This window comes from Palaemon carinicauda, chromosome 30, assembly GCF_036898095.1.
Source record: "Palaemon carinicauda isolate YSFRI2023 chromosome 30, ASM3689809v2, whole genome shotgun sequence".
Classification (NCBI taxonomy): Eukaryota; Metazoa; Arthropoda; class Malacostraca; order Decapoda; family Palaemonidae; genus Palaemon; species Palaemon carinicauda.
This window is the reverse complement of record NC_090754.1, coordinates 42,189,345-42,214,714: the sequence shown is the minus strand read 5'-3', so window position 1 is coordinate 42,214,714 and position 25,370 is coordinate 42,189,345. Positions and strand designations below refer to the sequence as shown.

The 25,370-nt window shown below is 36.3% G+C and overlaps 1 protein-coding gene across 2 annotated transcripts in view; it reads left to right on the top strand.

Annotated features, from left to right (window-relative positions):
• Positions 1 to 25,158, top strand: part of LOC137623059 (uncharacterized) — a 64,367-nt gene extending 39,209 nt beyond the window's left edge. The window contains exons 1-3 of one of the 2 annotated variants that reach the window (XM_068353697.1): positions 3,642 to 3,774; positions 13,836 to 13,993; positions 18,284 to 25,158. In XM_068353697.1, coding sequence (XP_068209798.1) covers positions 13,868 to 13,993; positions 18,284 to 25,054 — 6,897 coding nt within the window. In that variant the 5' untranslated portion in view covers positions 3,642 to 3,774; positions 13,836 to 13,867 and the 3' untranslated portion in view covers positions 25,055 to 25,158. Of the gene's footprint in view, positions 1 to 3,641; positions 3,775 to 13,835; positions 13,994 to 18,283 lie in introns of those variants that run through there. The other variant, XM_068353698.1, reaches the window with a different exon arrangement.
• The last annotated feature ends 212 nt before the right edge of the window (positions 25,159 to 25,370 follow it).

Below are 25,370 nucleotides of genomic sequence, written 5' to 3'. Positions count from 1 at the left end.
AAAAGGACAAAATATCAGGGATTATGACTGACGGAACCCACCCACCTTATGACCTTAATCCATCTTCTGTTTCAGGATTTCTCTAAACCGAAAACTCCAGGTAAAATGACCGAAATTGTCAGAGTTCGACACGATATATTCTGTCTCACCCGCCACTTTCGTTTGATTTTACTATAGTTACTGCTAGCACTTCGCAAGCAAAACCTAGAAAAGAAGGTATGATTCAAAGTGAGAGAATACAGATGGGGAGAATTTTTTTAAAGGGGTTTGATGAATGGCGAGAAATATATATTGGAAAGGAAGGCTCTTGGTTATCAGGAGGCTCACGAGCACTTGGAAGGATAGAATCGAAAGACTCAGTGGTGATAGGGGAGTTCGACGCATAGTTCTTGAGCCTGTTTAAAGTGATTCATCAAACGATATATATATATATACATATATATATATATATATATATATATATATATATATACATTAAATATATATATATATATTATGTATATACAGTAAATATATATATATATATAAATATATATATACATATATATATATATATATATATATATATATATATATATATATATATATATATATATATATATATATATATATATATGAAAAGAAGCAAAACAGCAGGGGAAGATATCCTAACATTTGATTAAATAATAGATGGAGGAGATTTCATGGTCGTAAAACTTGCTAAACTTTACGCAAAATGTCTGCAAGAATGCTCTATATCTATAGCTTGGAAAACTTTATCATTCTACTAATATATAAAAGGGAGACAACAAAAGACCTAAAAACTTACCGCCGTTTAAGTTTACTCTCCGTAATATATAAGATATTTATAAAGATCGTTTTAGGCCGAGTTGAAAGACTCCTAGACCTTAACCAATCGAGAGAGCAGGTAGACTTTAGAAGTAGGTATTCAACAACTGACCATGTCCATGTAGTTAAGCAGCTAATGACAAAATCAATAGACTCTGACAAACCACTCTGTATGGTATTTATGGACTATGAGAAAGCTTTTGATTTGGTCAAAACTTCAGCAGTAATGAAAGCCCTTCAAAGACAAGAAATAGATGGGTCATATGTTAAAACACATGAAGAAATTACAGCAATCCTAAAACTACATAAAGATAGTGAGAAAATTCTGATTGAGAAGGGAGTTAGACAGGGAAAGCTCATCTCTATTAAATTATTCACAACATGTGTACATGAAGTTTTTAAGAATTTTCATTGGGAAAAGGTAGTTAATATTTATGTGGAATACCTTGACTACTTAATATTTGCAGATGACATATTTGTTTAGTGAATCATGGGAGCAATTACAAAACATGATAGAAGATTGTAATAGAGAAAGCAGAAATGTAAGACTGAAAGTGAATATGAGTGAAACTAAGATAAGTTTCAGTAAAAAAGCAAAGACAACTGATAATAGCCCTGGATGAATCTCTAGAGATTGTTATTAGATATACGCACTCAAGACGGACGCTAAGTGTTTCTCCATGACATGAGACTGAAATCAAAAGAAGGTATAAGCATCGGATGGAGAGCTTTCGATAAACAAAATGAGATTATGGAAAGTAAAATGCCATTTTCTCTAAAAAGAAAATTATTTAATGAGATGGTCCTACCAATATTAACTTATGCATCAGAAAATTGGAGCCTCACCAAAGCCTTAGAACATAAGCTAGTTACAACTCAAAGAGCTATGGAAAGAATAATGATGGAAATAACACTAAGAGACAAATCAGATCAACATGGATGAGAGAGCAAACTAAGGTAGGGGGTATTCTAACAACATGTTAGAAAAAGAAATTGACGTGGGCAGGACATATAATGAGAATGGCAAATAATAGATGGACATTAATAACAGAATGGGTCTGTAGAGATTGCAAGCAGGTGAAGGAAGAGAAGCCGATGGATTGACGATCTGAGAAAGTTTGTAGGTGTGGACTGGCATTGAAAGAACATAAACAGATGCAAGTGGAAGGACATGTCCAAGGCTTTTGTTCTGCCGTGGGCTAGTAATGGCTGATTATGATGATGATGGTGATATATATATATATATATATATATATATATATTTATATATATATATATATATATATATATATATATATATATATATATATGTGTATATGTATGTGTGTGTGTATGTATGTACATATATATACAAGATTTGAATAGAGAAACGAGAAATTTAGGACTGAAAATTAATATGAGTAAAACTAAAATAATGTTCAATGAAAATACAGAGACAACGAATAAGGGTTATGAACGAACCTGTGGAGATTGTTAATGAATATACATACTTAGGACAGACAGTAAGTGTTTCCCTAGGACATGAGACAGAAATAAAAAGAAGGATAAACATTGGATGGAGAGATTTTGCGAAACAAAATAAGATTATGAAAAAGAATATGTCACTTTCTCTAAAAAAAGCAATGTATTCATTCAGATGGTCCCAACCGTGTTATCTTATGTATCAGAAACTTCGAGCCTTACTAAAGACTTATAACATAAGCTAGTTAAAACTCAAAGAGCTATGGAAAGAATAATGATGGGATTGAGACTAATAGACAGAAAAATAAGCAACATGGATACAATAGCAAACTAAAGTAGAGGGTATTCTAAATTAAGAAGTAAGATAAAGTAATGGTCATTAGCAGGACATATAATGAGAATGGCAGAGAATAAATGAACAAGAAGAATGACAGAAAAGGTCTCTTGAGATTGCAAAGCTAGCAGTGGAAGGAAGAGTTGATGGATTAACGAGCTAAGAAATTTTGCAAAAATCGTAGACAGGCGGGAGTGGAAGGAGATTTCTTGGTCATTTGTCCTGCAGTGGACTATCAACGGCAGAATATATATATATATATATATATATATATATATATATATATATATATATATATATATATATATATATATATATATATATATACATATATATACATATATATATATATATATATATATATATATGAGGACGTTATCCTGTCCCTTGCCTTTGCCACTCATGAATAACCTTTAAACATGTTGGCCAAATTTCAAAAGTTTATTTATTCATGCATTTTACAAATAAAACATAGATGTTATGGTATACATTAATACTTGTGGCTTGCTATGTGACAAGACATACTAATCCAAAATATATTTAAAGGGAAGTTTACTTTGTGTTTTCATGGTTTTAAAGGTCTATCTTGAATAGCAGAGGCAAGGGACAGTGATATTGCCCTGGTTAGCAGGACAGTGCCCTAGAGATTGATCATATATACATGTGATCAGTGGACGTACCCCCTCTTCACCCAAGCTAGGACCATAAGGGCCAGGCAATGGCTACTCTTGACTTAGCAGGTAGACCTTCAGGCTCACCCAAACCCCCCCAGTAGAAAAAACTGTCGAGCTTGAGCGGGTCTGACAGTGACGTTTCTAAGCCTCCATAACCCCAAATTATGTTCACTTTTAAGCATAAGCTGTAATTTATTTAATGCTTTAAGCTGGGTCCTCGCATACATGAGATAGCAGAGAAGCTCAATCTTTAGTAAGCGTGACAATATTCGAACAAGTGTTGCTGTGGTACCAGGTGCTTACTCATGTCGACCGTTGTATTTATTCCAACCTTAATTTAAAATAGCACATGCGAGCTTTCATCTGTTAACCATCAGGAAGTTACGGGATAACCTACATCATGATCATTTTGTGATGCGAAGAGCTTGGCTGCAGTAGCTTCCGGTGCTAGCTCCCAATATTTCATCGCTTTTAAAGGTAAAGCAAACCTTCGCTCTCTCTCTCTCTCTCTCTCTCTCTCTCTCTCTCTCTCTCTCTCTCTCTCTCTCTCTCTCTCTCTCTCTCTCTATATATATATATATATATATATATATATATATATATATATATATATATATATATATAGATATAGATAGATAGATTGATAGATATGTGAGCGGGGAATGTATACAACTTTAATATTCCCACCAAGTGCTCCCTTTCTTAAGGTACCAGCCATTTCATTTCCCTGGATACCAGTGTGACTTGTTTTGCCCCTGATGTGCAAATGCTGACTCCTTGATGACAGTCATAATTCTAACATTTACCTTGATTTTTCGGCATTGTGTTGCCCAAATAACTATCAGTGAGTCTTTGTTCCCCTGTTTGGTTGAAGTGTTTTTCCATAGATTTTCCAGTGTCCGTGAGTTCTGTGTATAGTTTTGAGGCCTTAAAACTTATGAAAAAAAAAAAAGTCTGCTAATGTGGCCGTGATGGATAGATCAACCGAGTTTTCTGTGTACTATGTTTGCAATTGACATACTGTATAGAGATTCTTTGCTGTTCTGATACGTAGATGCATGTATAGTGCTTTGCTGATTAGAAGAGCTGTAACATTTTAAGTGAGAGGGTCTGATACAATGAGTATGTCTCTTTGTATTGGTCTTGAGTGACATCTTTGAATACTAAGTATATTTTTTTATGTGTTCTGTCTTGTGTAGGTTGCTAAAATGAGACTAATGTGGGTTCTTGGAGGTACGAGTTCTCATTTAGGTGCATGTAGGTTCATTTGGTAGGAGGTGGTGTTTAGGTCATCAGGGGTGTCTGCCCCTGGGACAAGAACTTCTTCAGGTGGGTCAGATTGAATGTCAGGTCTATCATTAGATCTCCTGTGTGCTGCACCAGGTGCCTCCTCTGTGTTTGACAAGTCTGACAGGGCTCACTTCCTGGATTTTGTTTCAGGGCAGGTCTCTCTTCCTGGATTTTATTTCTGATTAGATTAATAGTTAGGTACACTGTCTTGTCATGCTTCATTGTAAGGCCTTTTTTCTGCTACTGCAATGCAACAAAACTCTGTTCCTAGAATAGTATAATAAATTCTTTAATAAGAACTGCTACTATCACAGAGTAGGGATTGTGTTCACCAAAGAGATCTGGGGAGTAGGAGCTCCTACCCTGGTGGTGTTGCTTCTGTGGGAGTGCAAGACCCAAGAATTTGGTTACTCGTCCCTTGCTTGTAATGCTGTGTCACAAGGCTTGGTGAGTTTCAAAGGGCATTTGAATATTGACAGATAAATTAAGGTATTCACCAAATTGAATTAATAGACGGAAAGGACTAGATGATCTTCCTCTTTTACTCTAGAATTTATATGACTATCAATGAATTTAATTCATTATAAAAATAGGAAATAATCTAATTCATTAGAGATTGGTTGGCCAATAAACCCTCACACAGGCATTGTGAAGGGTGTCATACGTCTCATATAAAAACTTTTTAATTGTGATGTCATAAAATGACAAGCATTAAAAATCACATTGGTTTCTTGGCTAACTTCTCACTAAAATAAAAGATGTGCTGATGGGGAAATCCCTTTTAGATATGGGAGTCGTAAGGCTATCATGGACTTAAGGCAAACATTGATAAATCTCAGCAGCTAGCAATGTTGTCTCCTGTCCTCAATTGGGCTAACAAGTGGTCACAGGGAGAACGTCAATCAGAGATTGTCTTGGGGCTGCCATACTTTAGTTTTGGGTGGTGTTGTTTTGATGGAACAGATTTTGGAAAGGCTGTTGTATTCATCTATCATTCAAATCCGGAGGATAGATGACAGGTCTCCTCAGTACGACCCGATTTATTAAGTCATTTGGCAGCTGGAGTTATTCCAGTTCAAGTTATACAGCTTCTAGGAAAACCAAATTGCACCTTCTTTCATATTGACAAACTTTCCTCTTATGTTATCTGCAACCGGACTCCTGGACAAAGGGACATTTAAATTCATCATAATATTAAAACTATATTTCTTATAACTGAAATTGTCCAACAGCATTCGTAAAAACCAAAAACACACCAACAACACTTAAAATTAAAACATCAACACATCTAAATTAAATATATATATATATATATATATATATATATATATATACACAGTATATATATATATATATATATATATATATGTATATATATATATATATATATATATATATATATATATATATATATATCCATCATCATCATCATCATCATCTCCCACGTCTATTGACGGAAAGGACTTCGGTTAGATCTTGCTAGTTATCTCTATCTTGAGCTTTTAAATCAATACTTCCTCCATTCATCATTACCTACTTATCGCTTCATAGTCCTCAGCCATGTAGGCCTGGGACTTCCAACTCTTCCAGTGCCTTGTGGAGTCTATTTGAAAGGTTGGTGAACTAATCTCTCTTGGGGAGTGCGAAGAGCGTGCCCAAACCATCTCCATCTACCCCTCACCATGATCTCATCCACATATGGCACTCGAGTAATCTCTATTATAGTTTCATTTCTAGTCCTGTCCTGCCATTTAACTACCAAAAATATTCTGAGGGTTTTGTTCTCAAATCTACAAAATCTGTTGGATATTGTTGTATTGTCATACCACAAATCATGTCCTTATAGTAACACTGATCTCACTAAACTGATATACATAGCCTGATTTTTATATGTAATTTCAGGCGATTTGATTTTCAAATTTTAATTAACTTAACCATTGTCTGATTTGATTTTTTCCATCTTTCATTAAACTCCAATTCTAAAGATCCTGTATTAGTAGAGATCATAGTTCCTAAGTATTTAAATGATTCCACCTCATTAAACCTTTCTCCTTCCAGTGATATATCATCTTCCATTTCATATTCCGTTATCATCATTACTTGTCTTTCTCACATTAATTTTAAATTCAACCACATATGGTATCTCATGCATTAGTCCTGTGGTGTTCTGCTAATAAGGACAGCATAATCTATGTCAGCTAATTTCCTGTTATCAATCCAGATCAATACTCCACCATCCCCAACTGTTCTATACATTACAAAATCCATGAAGAGGATAAACAACATTGGTGACAACACATTCCCTTGGAGTACTCCCCTGTTCACTGAAAATTCATTTGATAGGACTCCACTAACATTTACTTGCACTTGCTATGCTTATGAACAGACTTAATCAAATTTACTTATTCAAGAGGAACTCCATCGTAATGCAGAACTCTCCACAAAACTGGCCGGTGCACACTATCAAAGGCTTTTTCATAGTCCACAAATACCATCAAAAGTGGATTTCTACATTATACACATTGCCGTACCACGTCTTAAAATGAAAATTTGGCCTGCAGAACTTCTACCTCTTCTAAATCGGTTTTTTTTTTTTTTCTAGTCTCTTTAGAATGAGCATACTACATATTTTCATGATAACTGACGTAAGTGTGATGCCTCTGTAATTATTGCAATCAGTAAGATATCCTTTTTTTGCCGTTTCCACCAATACTCGTACTACCATTCATCAGGTTTTGCCTCTTCACGCCACATTCTAAAAAATAATCTTTTAAGTTGTCTGGGAGTCACGAGTCACTTGATTTTCGGCCAATATCATCTCAGCAGTTATTCCATCATAACCAGGGGCTTTCCATTCTTTTTATTGATCGCTTCGACTTCAAGCACACTGAAATCATTCATGGGCACATCAAGGTCTTCCTCAGCTTCAGGAATATCGATCAAATCATTCCCTTAATATATCCTAAAATATACCGCCAAGCATGAGTGTGTGTGTGTGTGTGTATGTGGGCACGGACATCGTCGTCCACAAAAGACTGAACAGTGTTGCCGAAATTGAGAATTTTCGTCTCCTATGCACTAAAAAGCTACTGGACAGCCCTCCAAGTTTGTATGCAAATGTGGATTCCACATCTGCATTTTGTCTGCAGATATTTTTCCACGGCTTATTTTCATAAATTCTTACCAGATTTTATATATTCTGAAAACAATTCCCGTCTAATCTAATTAATAAATGCTGTATGTTTATTATAAACCTATTTGTAAATCTGTATGTTTCCTAGGATAAATCAAAAAATTACTTCTTAAATATATATGTGTATATATATATATATATATATATATATATGTATGTATATATACACTGTATATATATGTGTGTGTGTGTGTGTAAAAAAAAAAACACTGGATGCAATTGTATATCAGTAAGTGGCTATAGAGGTCGTTGGTTGGGGCGTGATCTAGGCTCGGTATATGGTACATGGCGGGTTGGCTGCTTTGTTGCGGCTCTGGCATGTCACGGGGCGGGTGTCTGTGTCTTACCACATTCACGTCAGCTTCATTCAGTGTTGAATAGTTGTCCCCTTCGTCAGGAGACCAGGCGTTGATGGAGATCTTAAAGATGGTGAAGTGGCTGTGTATAAGGGCATTGACTTCGTTTCACCAGGTCCTTCATGGGCAAGGTAACGACACCGGGGATGGCAGTGCGTACAGTTTCGGGTAGGCGTCATACCCAAAGGGCGCAAAGTAGGTTCACTTCCCGAAAAGAGCCGTCTGCAGCAGGATGCAGGCAAGTGATACTGGTCATTTCCCTGAGGGCGGTCCAAGCCTTTTGGTACTTCAATGGATGTTGAGAGAGCTGAAAATGCTGGGCTATACAGGCGGCTGGCGATGGTGAGTACTGCTTCAGGAGATATGTTTTGAGCACATCATTCTCTATTGGTGCGTTCTCTTGGTCGCAAATTCAATCAAAGATTTCTGAGACAGTTTCCTATAGGATCGACATGAGGACATTGTTTGCTTTGCTGCTTGAGTGAGGCACACCCTTGATACGAAACTCAACTTCAGCATGCTGAAAGCAGGTGAACGTTTCTCTGCTGGTAAAGGGCAGCAGTTTTTTGAGGCAGCACATGTTGAAGAGACAGGTTCGGTGGGCGGCATTGTAAAATGGGTAGGGCTGATCCTCCGGTAGTCACTAAATTGCATCGTAGCTGTTAGGTACTAACAGAGACAGGGTGTATATAAGTAAGTTTATTCAACAAGATAACAAGCTTATATATAAACAGTTGAGGGCAACATGGCACAAAAATTCAGACAATGTGCGACATGCAATACCAAGCTTGAACAGGTTTTTCTATTATCAATGCGGGAGAGATTGAGAGATAAGAAAAATACCGTTACAGTGTATTTGGGTGTATGAAATATGTCCAGTACAAAACAATAATATATCCTCCTCTACGACAGAGACCAGTAACAGGATACAGAGAGGGGACCAGTCATTTGCAAGGGAGCGGGGCATTGGGGTAAAATGTATTGCTCGTGCATGTTGTGTGGACTAATCTTCGTGACGTCATAGGATAATGGGTCTAATTTATAAATTGAGATCAGTTCCTTGCTTGCTTGCTTTCTTTTAGATTGCCTGGCCCTTGCGGCCAGCCACAGGCTCTTGCAACACTGCAGGCCGTAGGTGTTTAGTTTGATTTTGGTTTGTAGGTGATTTAGGATATGGGATATTTTACCACTTTTATTTGTAGGTGATTTTAGATGTAGGATGTAGGGATAAAGTGATAACTTCCTTGGGAGTTAAAGCTTAATATTTTAGAATGAGTAATAGAATAAAGTTTCAGCTTGACTGGGAGAGAGCTGAAAAGGAGAAATTACTTAGCAGGTGATGCGTGGTAGAGGAAGGATGGAATAAACGTTCCTTGTACTTGAAAATACTAGAACAAAAATTAATTGTGTGCTTTAGTCATTGAGACGTCTATGTACTTATTATTATTATTATTATTATTATTATTACTGGCTAAGCTACAACCCTAGTTGGAAAAGCAAAATGCTATAAGCCCAAGGGTTCCAACAGGGAAAATAGCCCAGTGAGGAAAGGAAATAAGGAAATAAATAAACGATATAAGAAGTAATGAAAATTAAGATAAAACATTTTAAAAACATTAACAACAGTAAAACAGATATTTGATATATAAACTATAAAAGGACATATGTAAGCCTGTACAACATAAAAATATTTGCTTCGAGTTTGAACTTTTGAAGTTCAGCTGATTCAATTACCCGATTAGGAAGATCATTCCACAACTTGTTTTGAGAGGGAACAACTCCTGAACTTTAAAAAAAAAAAAAAAAAAGAGAGAAGAGAATTTGCAAGTGAGAAGAGATTTACAGAGGTTAAGCAGAGAATTACATTATCTAAGGGGACGGTAGCTGTGGAGAAAGGTTGAGAATGGTCTTGGTGGACGTTGGGGTTTAGGTTCTTGGGGAGGACGTGAAGAGGAAGAGGAATGTTTAGGAATTACAGGTCTGGTTGGAGGAGGGGTAGGTTGAGGAGTGGTGTGGTTGGTAGGAGGTTGAATGATTCGACGTGGCTGCCATGGGTTTGTGTTGTGGCAGTGATTCACTCCTTTGAGATCGACGATGCGCTGAAGCCCTACAGGACATCTCTGCCATGCGTGGTGAAAGCCTGGACAGTTAGGGCACTTGGCGGTAGTTGGTTGTCCAGCCTTGAATCTGGCGATGCAGTCGTCAGTGGAGTTTCGTCTGCTGCTACAGAGGGCACAGACCTCTGGGCCCGTGCAGCGGCTTCTGTGGTGGCCAAACTTCTGGCACCTGAAGCATCTGAGGGATTTATGAAAAACTCCTCCGTATAGAAGGTTCCCCAGTAGCCGAAGGAGATCTATAGAGGTCGCTGACCCTTATAGATGGCCTCTAACTTGTGGGATCTCCCGCCGGACTTCCCCCCACATCTCGTGACAGAGAGACTGGCTGGGTAGTTCTGCACAGGTTCCAGAGGCAGGTTGAGGTCGTAACGGATGATTATTGTGGTCGCCTTCTCTGAGGGGCCGAGGTGTTGGACATAGTCCTGCTGCACAAGAACGTCGAAGGTTTCCTTGTATAGGGCAGATATGAAGAGTTGTCATTTGTGGTTGGGCCTGATGGTCATGTCGAGCTGAGGATGTTTCTTCTCCATAACCGCGACGGCAGCATAGGAGGTCATGTTTTCGCTACGAGTAATCCTAAATCTGTTCTGGCGTAAAGAGGTACTGTTGGTGGTCTCTGGGCAGGGTGTTTGCGAGTGTCGTGGTCCTCGTTGATCTCGAGGCTATTGTTGTCGTCTTAACATCGTTGATCTAGATTCTAGAGGCTCTCGTTTTCGTCATCATTGGTTTCCTCGTTGACCTCGTTATCATTGTCATTTTTTTCCTCGTTGTTCTCGATACTTTTGTCGTCGTCGTTGTTGTTGCTTGTAGTTGACTCATGGATTGCATCCATGGCTGGATCGGTGGGCGAGGTCGTTGGTGGAGGGGTTGAAATCGTTCTGTCTCTGCTGTTGCTTCTTAGGTTTCTTCTTGGTTTAGTTACCTTTCCACCGGCCGATCGAGAGAGACAGGCCCTAAAGGGGGAGGAGGAGGGCGGGGCCCTGGCTGCCAACTCATGCACACATGGTAGCCGACAGCTGCTTGTCGAACTAGTAGGTGTGGTGGTACAATACATAAAGCCCAATAACACAACTGTGCTTATGGCGCAATTTCAAATTGGTCAAACACTTATGGAGGTCTTGGAGGACGAAAAACACGTCCGTGGACTCCAAATAGCTGAGTGGGGTTGGTCAGTTTAAGCTTCCACCCCATACGTGCCACTCAATCCCGTTTTCTATAGCCAACGTCTGCGTGAAAAGTATGTGAATTTGTATTGGGGTTTTCCATTGTTAATGGGTGTAAGTTGGTACATTCTAAACAAGGAAATCTATTGTGGCAGTTTCATTTCCTCCCTAAGGATGTCGAACTTAGAAATAAATGGATTAGATAATGTCATGTACTACTTTGTCAAATATAGACTTCTTCAGAATGAGTCTTTTGAATAGAGGTTAGGAAGTTCAAAGAAGAAAAACACTAAGCAATTGTCAAGATAACCGGAAGTGTAAAATAAAGAATATTCTCTTCTTATAATTTCCATAGTTCCCCACCCGGAAGTGCTAAGAATTGTATATGAATGTATGGTGAATGAGTGTTACTGCCACGATGCTGAAATAAATAGAAGAAAGGCAGAGATGGTGAGAACGGAGTATGCAATGGAAAATAAAATCTCAATGGAAAGAGAAAGGATTAATGAGGTGGAATCATTTAAATATTTAGAAACTATGACCTCTAATACAGGGTCTTTAGTATTACTTTCATAAAATATTGAAAAAAATCAAATCGGACAATGAAATGGTTAAGTAAAATTTAGAAGACAAATCGCCTGAAATTACATATGAAAACCAGGCTATATATCAGTTTAGTGAGATCAGTGTTACTGTATAGACATGATTCCTGGTAAGACAATGGAACAATATCCAACAGATTTTGTAGATTTGAGAACAAACCCTTCAAAAGAATATTAGGAGTTAAATGGCAGGACAGAATTAGAAATTAAATTATAAGAGATTACTCAGGTACCATATGTGGATGAGATTATGGTGAGGGATATATGAAGGTGGTTTGGGCATGCTCTTTGCACTCCCCAAGAGAGATTAGTTCACCAAACTTTCAATTGGGGTCCACAAGGCACTAGAAGAATTGGAAGACCTAGGTCTACATGGCTGAGGGCTATGAAGCGTGAAGTAGGTTTTGATGAATGAAGAAGTATTGATTTAAAAGCTCGAGATAGAGACGACTGGCGAAATATAACTAAGGCCCTTTGCATCAATAGGCTTAGGAGGAAATGATGATTACACACACACTTATATACAGTATTTATATATATATATATATATATATATATATATATATATATATATATATATATATATATATATATATATATATATATATATATATATATATATATATATATATATATATATATATATATATATATATATATATATATATATATATATATATATATATATATATATATATATATATATGGAAGTGTAAGTCACTTAGGACTAAAATGCAGAGCATGGTTGGGAGTCTCTTTGAGATGGTACTGGTAATTGTATAATTACTGATAGTGATAAGAGATCAAACCAATTTTTTCCAGAATAACATGTTCCACACCCCCCATACTGTGAGATTAGAGATAAAATATCACTTGCATAAATGCCGTTACTGCCCTTGGACGAATTCACCAATGGAGTCAATAATTATACCTAGCTAAAGTTATAAAGTTATAAGCAATTGCAAAATATAGTAAATATACAGTGTATATATATATATAAATTATATATATATATATATATATATATATATATATATACATATATATATATATATATATATATATATATATATATATATATATATCTTACCATGCGTATAAGCAAATGGGCTTATACCGCGTAGTCAAAATGTTGGAAAATAGTCAATGTCAAATGCACAGTAATCATTAACTCTTTTTATGTCAAGAATGATCGATTTATTTTATGGTACCATTAATAGTTTTCTGCAGTACAGTTAGCCGGACATTTATATAAAATCTACTGGATTTACACGTCTTTTTTATGTAGGTAATTCTAGGTGACGTCACTCAGAATGCTCGAAGAGGCTGGGCTGCAAATACCTGGTCCCCTCTTTGTAAATTTAAAGGACCGGGCTCAGTATCCAGAGTATGAAAATAGGAAAAGCTTTGCAGGAATTTGTTCTTAGATAGAGATAGAATAATATGATTTAAAAGTGCCGGAGCTAAAGAATACTTAAAGAAATATAAAAATATTAAGTTGAATCTAGTTTATGTGTATAGATAATCTGGCCCAGATATCTTAGCATCTTCTCTTTGAAATTTGTCTATCTTTCACCCTGTTATTTTAGTATGTATATATTTAATGTTGCTTGTTGACTTTAATGTTTTCAATATTTCTAGATATTTAGTAGTTTTTATATATTTCTAAGTATTAATTCATTGAATTATTTTTCAGCTTATGCACTCATGTGTGTTTCTTTTCCCTGTGCATACTACTATATCTTGTAAGTTGCATGTATTTCGTTACATTTTTTTTTTTTAATTATCTGTTACATTTCTCTTTTATTATTTACCAGGAAGCCTCCTTGGAGCCTAAGACGAATGAATCATGAAATTTCTTCACTGGATACTAACAGTTGGGTTCTTCTCATTGGTTTTTCGGCCAGCTTACACCTCCCACTTCCGAGGTGCCATTATTATGATGAAGCCAACAGACTCGGGTTTTGAGAGAGAGGTATCTATTTCATTGTATATACTTAAAAATATTGGAAGTTAAATGGCGGGACAGGATTAGAAATGAAACTATAAGAGATCGGTGTTACTGTATGGACGTGAGTCATGGTATGAGACAAAATCCAACCGGTTTTGTAGATTTAAGAACAAAGCCCTCATAATAATATTGGGAGTTAAATGACAGGACAGGACTAGAAATGAAACGATAAGAGAGAGTACTCGAGTCTATATGTGGATGAGATCATGGTAATGGGTAGATGGAGATGGTTTGGGCATGCCCTTCGCACTTCCCAAGAGAGATTACTTCACCAAACTTTCAACCGGGCTCCACAAGGCACTAGAAGAGTTGGAAGACCCTGACCTACATGGCTGAGGACTATGAAACGTGAAGTAGGAGATGATGAATGGAGAATTATTGATTTAAAAGCTCAAGATACAGACGACTGTCGAAATCTAACTTGAGGTTCTTTTGAGGCAATAGGCGTAGGAGAAGATTGTGTATATATATATATATATATATATATATATATATATATATATATATATATATATATATATATATATATATATAGTCACGGAAAGGAAGGTGGAAATATTTGATTGGAGTTAGTAGTTTCATCATTGTGACATCGACGGACTTGCAAGGCGATATAAGTATTATTATTATTATTATTATTATTATTATTATTATTATTATTATTATTATTATTACTTGTTTAGCTACAATCCTAGTTGAAAAAGCAGGATGCTATAAGACTAAGGGCTCCAAAAGGGAAAATAGCCCAGTGAGGAAAGGAAATAAGGAAATACATAGATTGCAAGAGAAGTAATTAACAATTAAAATAAAATATTTTAAGAAGGGCAACAACACCAAAACGAATCTTCCCTATATAAATTATAAATATACTGAGTCATTTTATGGGGGTTATATTCGAGCGAAGCCAGTTGAATTATTGAGCAATCAACTTTAGCTCACAGCTGATTCCTCCCACACACACCAAGGCAGATGGTGGCCACGCACACACACACACACACACACACACACACACATTGTTCTCTAGTCGTGGGCATTGCCATAGCCTCTGTACCATGGTCTTCCACACTCGTGGCGTAGAGTTCTCTTGCTTGAGGGTACAATCGGGCACGCTATTCCATCTTATTTTTCTTCTTGTTTTGTTAAAGATTTCATAGTGTATATAGAAAATATTTATTTTAATGCTGTTACTGCTCTTGAAATATTTTATTTATCCTTGTTTCCTTTCCTCGCTGAGGTATTTTCCGTGTTGGAGCCTCTGGGCTTATAGCATCCTACTTTTCCAACTAAGGTTGTAGCTTAGCAAGTAATAATAATAATAATAATAATAATAATAATAATAATAATAATATATATATATATATATATATATATATATATATATATATATATATATATATATATATATATATATACACACACAGTATATATGGGTGTGTGTGTATGTGTGTGGGTTTGTGTGTCATCCATCATCATCATTCATAGCCAGTTCACTGCAGGACAAAGGCCTCAAACATGACCTTCTACTCCTAGGCGTACTAACCCCCCGGAGATTTGAGCAGACTCAAATATTTCGGTCAGGGAAGACAATGCAGAAGGACTATTCAACTGTCAGATAGTGTATTCTAAATCCAGTCATAGGGTGTTGTATATGTGCGTCTGTATATGTATGTATGGAATTTTTCTTTTCTGTTTTATACAAAACGAAATTCCAAAACCGTGTGACGGGCCGATAGAGGGTTGTAAACTCAAAGGCAGGATGCAATCAACTGAGTTATATTATTATAGAACACTCTCCTATATATACAAAACCTCAAGGCAACAGGACATAACAAGTTAACAAGACAGACAATGTTACAGAGGAAAACAGCAGACATGAATTTTCATGTTCGTTTAGTGCGAGGGAAGAGCGAAGATACAAACATAATATATGCAAAAGGAATTATGTACAATTGTGTGACACACGGTTGGTACAACCGTTCTTTCTGTGCGTTTTAAGATCTTTCTTAGTTCTTACTTTTATCGTTGGCTGTCTGCACTACTATTATTATTATTATTGTTACTTGCTAAGCTACAGCACTAGTTGAAAAACCAGGATGCCATAAGCCCAGGGGCTCCAACAGGGAAAATAGCCCAGTGAGGAAAGGAAACAAGGAAAAATAAAAATTCTAAAAAGAGTAACATTAAAATAAATATCTCCTATATAAACTATAAAAACTTTAACAAAACAAGAGGATGAGATACAAGACAGAACATCAGTCCGAGTATTCTCTCAAGCAAGAGAACTCTAACCTAAGACAGTGGAAGACCATGGTACATAGGCTATGGCACTACCCAAGGCTAGAGAACAGTGGTTTGATTGTGGAGTGTCCTTCTCCTAGAAGAGCTGCTGACCATAACTAAAGAGTCTTTTCTATCCTTAACAAGAGAAAAGTTGCCACTGAACAATTACAGTGTAGTAATAGGCCTGACTATTCGCTGTATGTGTGTAGGCAAAGGGAAAATGAACCGTAACCAAAGAGAGGGATCCAATGTAGTACTGTCTGGTCAGTCAAAAGATCCCATAACTCTAGCGGTAGTATCTCAACGGGTGACTGGTGTCCCGGCCAACCTACTACCTACTGAACAAGAACAACTCTTTTATCATGAAGGGGCCGAAGCAGGCAAATATCAAAAAAATACAATCCTCACAAATTTGGCTCAGAGGAGTCTCAAAGAGACTTTCAACCAGAATGGTTAAAAAATACCCTTGGTTAAGTTATTCAATAGAGTTACATGAAGCATCCTATGCATATGCTCACCTCTTGAATGATACTTCCTTCAAATTCTTCAACTTGGGGAAAAGTGACTGTCTTAAAAATCATCATTCTAGCCAAGCACACAGGATGGACTAAGAGAATATGAAGGCAAAAACAAAAGCAGTTACATTCAGAGCACAAGAACTGTGTTCATAAGAATCGGTGATATTTGATAACAATTATTGAATGTTTGCTTTACCCTGTAAACCTAGATATTGCCAGACGTGGGCATAAAGAGAAGCAGGAAGATATTGGAAGTGCTCCAGATACAAATAGAGGAAATGTTTAGAACTGCTTCATTTACAAAGATTTCCGATAGCTCAAAGACTGGTTGGCTAGCAATCTTAAAAAGAAAAAGAAAAAGAAAACATGCACATTGGACTTCTTGAAGTATTCAGAATGAATTTTTCTTGATATTTGCTGACCCCATTCTTGATAGCATTAAGAAAGAAGTTGTTGACGGTGAACATTATGGGATAATAGTAGATGAAACCTCAGACTTGAGTTGTACTGAGCAGGTTTCCATATGTCTCAGTTTTCTTGATAAAGGAAGGAGAGAGAGGAATTTATAAGATTTTATGAGACAAAAACTACTGATGACGAAACTTTGCCCTTGTCACACAGGCAATTGGTGACCTTTGTTTAGATCTTCGAAATATTGTTGGAGAATAGTTTGATGGAGCCTCAAACATGAGTGGTAAAGAAAAAGTCTAAGAGTCAGAATGAAAGAATGTGCACCAATGTCAGAATCATTCAAAACGTACACAAAGATAGAGAAACCAGGTTTTATACTCTCGAATTCATTGTATGGGGTATTTTTGCCGATACTAGAGCAGTCTCCTATTACGGATACTAAAAGGTACGTGCACTGGTAACTAGAAAGTTCAAAATCTAGTTAATAATTTACAAGGAACATAGTTGGTTGGATTAAAAACGAAGGAATCAATCAAGTTTCAACCCTGTTTGGTACATTTAATTTTAAAACCTCCACCAAAAAGGCTTTTGGACATTCCTTCTCGCAATGCAAGCCCCCCCCCCTCTCCCCCCCCAAAAAAAAAAAAATTCTGATAGGTTGTTCTTACGGTGACAACACTCAGAAAGCAGAACATTTTTTAAATGTCTCGGTAACGTTGAACTCCTAATAGTATTAGGTATGATTTTCGTTTTAACCAAATTAAGCAGACTTAGTAACTTTGTAGAAAATCCAATATCCGAAAACTAAAATATCACCGAAAGAATGCGTAAATTGTGATTGTGTACCAATGACGAACATGGCAAAGTTAATACCAAATTCCTGAGTGTTTAGTAATAATGAAAACTGCTAGGATGATTGCATAATTCCTAAAACCTATATAGATTGGAATTTGGATACACGTACATTAATGCATTGTCGCTGGTTATATTTTTTTTTTTCAAATATATCTTTCAGTATAATTTACATGATTTTTTTTTTTTTCAGATGGAGATTTCATTCCAAATTGCCTGGCGACGTGACTCCTTTTATATTATGTGTGATGAAGATGCAATTCAATCTAACACCCTACTTGGAGGGGAGGAAAACACCGAGTTAGGATGTGAAGAAGGGTGTGAAAATTACTACACTGGATTGTCACTCGATTTTTATTGCTCTGACTTTAGTCTTGAAGAAAACTGGTCCTTTGGAGGACGAACCATGAAAATGAATTTTACTGGTTCTGGCAATAGGGGTGTTTTAGTCTTTACAGGTGGTAATTGGATAGTTGCAGGATCCTGGTATTTGGTAGCTTCCAATAGTCTCTTGAAAAGAAATGACACAGGGAAGATAAATTCAACACCTAGGGCTATTACAGCTCCTGTAATTAAAATCAAAGAAAATTGTAATCACACCATATCGATTCCTGTGAGCGATCCAGATGGTGATGAAGTAAGATGCCGGTGGGCTCAGGGTTATGAAGAGTGTGGTGATGCTTGCGAAGCATTCTCCAACGCTGTTTTGGATAATGATACTTGTGTCATTACATATGAGGCAAAGTTTGGTTCTGGAATCCACATTGCAGCCCTTATGATCGAAGACTTTATCTCTGACTCAGATGCACCCCTCAGTAGCATTTCTCTTCAGTTTGTGGTTGAAGTTTATCCTTCAGATCAGTCATGCTATGATAGTCCACACTTTATTCACCCAACATTCCTTTCTGGTTTCTGTGTTGCTGTCCCTGAAGGCACCATTTTCTCGTCTCGGCTCATTTCGAAAAGTGGCAGAAAAGATGCAAACATAACTGAAATACAGACCGTTTCCCCTCTTGGCTTCACTAAATCTCCAATTTATTATTCCTCAGATTTAGATGCTTTTTATGTGAATATTTCCTGGTCTCCAAGTGAGGAGCAGATGAATCAAACCCATTCTTTTTGTTTCACTTCAATTAACTCATATGGGGATACAAGCATCCAAAATTGTATTAAACTTATAACAGGCACCAAGCAACCAACAATCATATCTGTGAATATAAATCATGATTCATTTGATACCTATGAGATTATCATAGAATTTGATCAATCCATTCAATATCCAGCTACAAAGGGTCAGATAAACTTTAAAGATTATGAAACAGACTCGACACTACTGTACATTATTATTACGGAATCTAAAGAAGTGTCCCTGATTCAGCCTCATAAATTGATTATTAAACCTCAATTTGAATTTCCAGAAAACAGGAAAGTGTTTTTGGAACTAGAAAGAAGTATTGTGGTTAGCCCTGTAGGGTGTAATCCAGGAAATGAAGAAGTCAGAGATAAAAATGTAATAAATTTTATAACTCGGGACATAACTCCTCCTGTGGTAACCTTTACGGATGCCCCATCCCGGGGCAGAGGGAATTTTACATTTAGGTGGACCACTGATGAGCCAGCACGTAGTATTTGCAGTTTAGACAACAAGAAAAGCATTGATTGTTCAAGTGGTCTATTTAAAGTTGAGAACCTGATGGAAGGTACCCATATATTATTTATAGAGCTCATTGACAATTATAACAATTCTGCCAACACATCACATACATTCTATGTTGACTTGACCTCTCCCAATGTTACCTTTGAAAGGGTTCCTACTACAGTTAGTAATGAGACGAGCTCTGTTTTTGTTTTTTCATGTAATGAATTTGATAACGATTGTATTTTCTATTGTGATTTTCACAACAATCTCACCCAAATCACAAACTTTTCTCTGTGTGATGGGAATTCGTTTTCTACTCCACCACTCGAAAATGAAGGTGAATATGAGCTCTCAGTTTATGCAATAGATTCTGTTGGAAATGTTGGTGAAAGTTCTACTTACTGTTGGGAGGTAGACCTAATGCCTCCTGTATTACTTGCTAATGACAGCAGTATTGAGTGTTCTTTCTATTTGGAGGACACTATAGGCACTGCATATGTACTAGATAACATGGACCCTCATCCAATTATATCATTTACAGATAACAATGATCCTTGTATCATAACTCGAACTTGGAAGGCTACTGACCACGCTGGCAATAGTGTTATGTTGAAACAAAAATTAACACTACTTTTCAATCTCTCTTTATTAATGTTACCTACTATATCTGCTTTTTGTTCAAATACAAGTGATGGAAAAGAATTTGTACCCATAAACACAGCCACAGCCAACAATCCGTGTAAGAGACCTTTAGATTTATCATATACTGACCATTCCGAAGTTTCAGTTTGTCCCGGATACATTAATCGAACGTGGGTACTTAATGATACTTGTACTGGACTTCAAATTCAACAAGAGCAAATCATAAATGTTTACAGCACTTGTCCAAGTGATGCATGTGGTCAGAATTACTCACAACCTCATGGATTCTGTTTTCAAGGTAAATGCCTTTGCAATCATCCATGGCGTGGAGATTCATGTACCATTCTCATTAGTGAACCTATATTTAAACCAATAGAAGTCAGGTCACTTCTAGAATATCAAGACTATGAAGCTAATTTAACTCTTTTACAGGGAACTGAGCCCGTTATATTAAGTCTTGTATCTGCTCCTGAAAGAACTCAGCTTGAACTTTCAACCAGAAGACTAATACTTACGAAAGCTCCTGCAGGAAATTTAACATTTACTGTATCAGCTACAAATAAAGCCGGTGTAGATGAGATAATAGTGAATGCAGTAATAAATGCAACATATTCGCCTATTCTAAATCCCTTAAGCAAGATACAGTTTCTTAAAGGTGAGCCTATAGTTATAAGTGGGTCTGTATCATACAATGGTGAAAGTCCTATCAGGGATGTACTAAATGGGCATGTCCCTGTGGTAATAGACGTTGAAAATCTTTCATTTTCAAAGATACGGAGGCTTGAAATTTTCACTGATCAAAATGGAAAGTTTTCTTTCCCTTACAGTCCTGGATCACTGGTATATGGAAAATTTGAAGCATCGGCTAGGCACCCCTCTGAACCAAAAAAAGCCCCCCAAATTCAGTGGGAAATACCTGGCATGAGCATACTTAAAGAATCAGTATTATTATATGATGATACAATTGGTCCTTACAGGAAAAGTTTTTCGAATGTAACTGTCTTGTATAATGATGGTGGTTCAGATCTCCATCAAATTCAAGGAAAACTTGCTCAAACCGAGAATACACTATCAGATTTCAATGTTTCAGTTACTTTTGGCTCATATGAGAAGATAGTAAACACTTTTGAATATGGAAATCAGGTAGCCCTAAACATAGATCTTAGTACCAGTGGACCAATACATTTAAAATTTCCCATTGTGGTAGAATCTCAGGAAGGTGTCAGTCTTTTAGTTAATGTAGAGGTAAATATTCGACAAGTTCTTCCTGTTTTTCATATCGATCCACCAAACTTGGAAACTGCAATCACTAGGGGAAGTCAAAAAATGATTGAGTTCAAGGTTACAAATTTGGGGAAAACGAGTGCTGAAAGTGTTCGTGTAATAGTTCCAGATTCTCCTTATTTCACAGTGTCTGATTTCAGTGTAAAAGAAAATAGCAATGATATTATTAATCTTGACAGTCAGGAAACTGCCAAGGCCTCTGTACTTATCACAATACCAGAAGATAAAGCCCCTGGAATGGTATCTGGAAACTTTCTCATTGAAAGTATATCTATAAGTAAAGAAGTGCCCTTTTCCATACTCATTACTTCAGATAGTTACATGAATTTAACTATTGTAGTTGAAGATGAATATACATACTTTGCTGAAGGAAGTCCTTTAGTTTCAAGTGCAACAGTAATACTAACCAACAATAGACTGAAATTTGAATTTGAAGGATCAACTTCAGAAAACAATGGAAGTGTCACTTTCTTTAATGTACAGGAAGAGATTTATGAAATTTATGTTGAAGCCCCAGACCATAGAGGAAGAAGAGAGATAGTTTTACCATCTGCTGGAAATCCTACAATTAATATCTTTATAGAGAGAGAGGCTGTTAAAATTAAATGGTCAGTTATTCAGATTGGTGTTGAAGATTTCTATGATATAACCCTTGAAGCTGATTACAAGGTGAATGTCCCAATGCCGGTTCTGGGCATATCACCAAATATGATTGATCTTGAAGATTATAAATTGGGCTTAAAAGACATAATAGAATTTAACGTGACAAACTATGGACTTATTAGAGCAGATAATGTACAACTTATTTTGCCTTCTGAACATTCCCATTTAATTTTTGAATTTTTAAGTGAAGTTCCAGAAAGTATTGAAGCAAAGCAATCCGTTATTATTGAGGTTGAAGTGAGACACAGACAAACTAAGAAACGTGCATTAATGTGTGCTGTTGGTATTTTACTTCGTTATGTATTTGTATGCAATGTACCTCAGACGAGAAGTGCACCTGTAGTACTAATAGAAAAGGACCCTTTTCAATGTGACATTCCTGTAGACGTAAAAGTCCCTCCTCTAGTTCCTTTTTCAGGGATTGATATTGACGGAGGAGAAGGAGGAAGAGGAAAAACTGATTTCGTAGAGTATACTTTGTCATTTGACTTGCAAAACTTCTGTGACAAATGTCTTCAAGCTTTTGTAGATTGCATTGATATAAGAAAGATATTCAAAAAGATTTTTAAAAAAATTCCTAAAAAGCCTGACCGTCCCAGACCTAATGTAGGATTACCGTTTATCAACTTTCCTACCAATGGATCCGATTTGATAGATAATCCTTTAAAGGCCTTAAATTTTGTAAGAATCCTGGATCCTGATTCTATATTTTGGGAACTTGTAGAGGTAATTTTCGAAGTTGTAGTGGTCAAAAGAATCTCCTGCATTTACAATATACTTAAAGAATGCCTTTGGAATACATTCAAGTTGAATAGAGATAAATCTACAAAAAATGTTAAAATGGAAGCTGCCCAAGATGTTGTTATTGAGAAAATAGAAAATTTTGCAATGTCTTTTGCTGGTATAATCTCAAGCATCCATATACTCAAAGAAATTTTTGGAAATGAGATTTGGTTACAGAATGGCAATTCTTCATGGGTAAACAACATTGTCATGCCTGTATTTAAAGATTCTAGCGAACTCGGTATTTTTGTCTCCTCTCAAGAACTACAAGCTATTAAAGACAACACATATCCTGACGGTATTAGCTGGGAAGATAAGGAGCTACTTGTGAAACGTCTTAACACAACTTTAGCCAATTGGGAGACTGGAAATCTAGAGCCTTTTGATGGCAATGAGAATATGATATCATATTCATATATAGGAGAACACCAGCATAACATAACTATCATTGGTGAGCTGACTAAGGAGCGAGGGTTTTCTTCATATGTGGAAGCATTTGAATATGATTATGATGTATTATCTCAGATTGAGGACATCCAAGCGGAGGAAGGTGTTTGTGCTGTTATACGTTTACAAATTAAGCAGACAGCAACATTAGTACGGGAGGGATTTAGCGCTACCCTTGAGATTGAAAATAAGGAAAAAGGATCCATGGAGAACATTAAAGTTGAAATTATCATCTACAGCAAAGAAACTTTTGAGGTGGCAACAAAAAAATTTGCTATTGGAAGTTCATCTTTAAGTGGATCCTTAAGTGAAACAAATGGAAATGGAACTCTCCCCGCAGATTCAATTGGAGCTTCCAAGTGGCTCATCATTCCATATCCAGAGGCTGCTCCAACTAAGGTAGAAATATATGATATTGGGGGAAAGCTTTCTTATACAAGCAATGGCAACCAAGTTGAGATTCCATTTCTTCCTACTCCTGTAACTGTACATCCAGATCCATCTCTGGTTGTCCATTACTTCTGGGAGAAAAATGTAATATCTGATGACCCTTTTACTGATGAGGTTGAACCTGCTGAGCCTTTTTCTCTGGGTGTAATGATAAAAAATGAAGGATTTGGAACTGCAAACAGTATGAAGATGACATCCTCCCAACCGAAGATCATTGAAAATGAAAAGGGACTGCTTATATCATTTAAAATGATTAGCTCTATGCTTGGTAGTGAAAAAATAGAACCATCTCTAACAGTCAACTTTGGGAACATTCTTCCTAATGAAACAAAAACAGCCAGATGGTGGATGACATCTTCCTTAATTGGCAAATTCATAGATTACAATGCAACATTTGAAAACAGGAATCCTCTTGGAGATCCAAAATTATCTCTGATAGAAAAACTTGATATTCATGAACTCATTCAGAATATACTCATTCCAGGAGATGGTGATGATGGAATTTTAGATTTCCTTGTAAATGACGACGAAGATATTTATTCGTATCCTGATAGGATTTATGACTCTAAAGATATGTCATGGATGCCTGTTCAAGTTGGCAATGTTACGGGATTTTCATATCAGGAGGTAAACCAAGCAATTAGTTTGAAGGTGGACACAGAGGTAGCACTGTCTGGATGGAATTATTTTATGGTTGAAGAATCGATTTTAGATTATTTACCTCCAGGAAAATCCATGAAATTAAGTAAGCAAAACAATGTGCTTCAAATGTCTGACACTGTATTATTACCAAAAGAAAATGCTTGGATATCTGTGGACGTAGTGAGTAAGAAAAGAAAAAGATATCTTCACATTCTGGATTATAGTGACAGTACATCTTCCAAAGTTTCATACTTTATAGATATTTGCGACAACTGCGTAGTGAACAATATTACTGTGGCGCCTACAACTTCTGTTCCTCAGTCTAGCATTGCATGTAATGAAAACCTCTCCAGGGAACGAATGCGTAGGATGATATCAAATAAAATCAGGATATGTATTAAACCAAATGTTTAGTACCTCTCTCTCTCTCTCTCTCTCTCTCTCTCTCTCTCTCTCTCTCTCTCTCTCTCTCTCTCTCTCTCTCTCTCTCTCTCTCAGGAGACACATGTTCTTCAAAACATTAGGAGAACTCAAGATGTGTTTTAAATTAAATGTTGAAAGACCTCGCTATCCAGGGAAAAGGAAAATAAGAGTGAAATGTTAATGTACTTTAAAAATGATTTAATATAAATGGTCAGTGTTACAACTATTGACTGATGTTTTACTTTTATTCTCACTTTTAAGAATTCAATTAACCTTTTTAAGATTTTAAGCACTTATAATTAGTTCT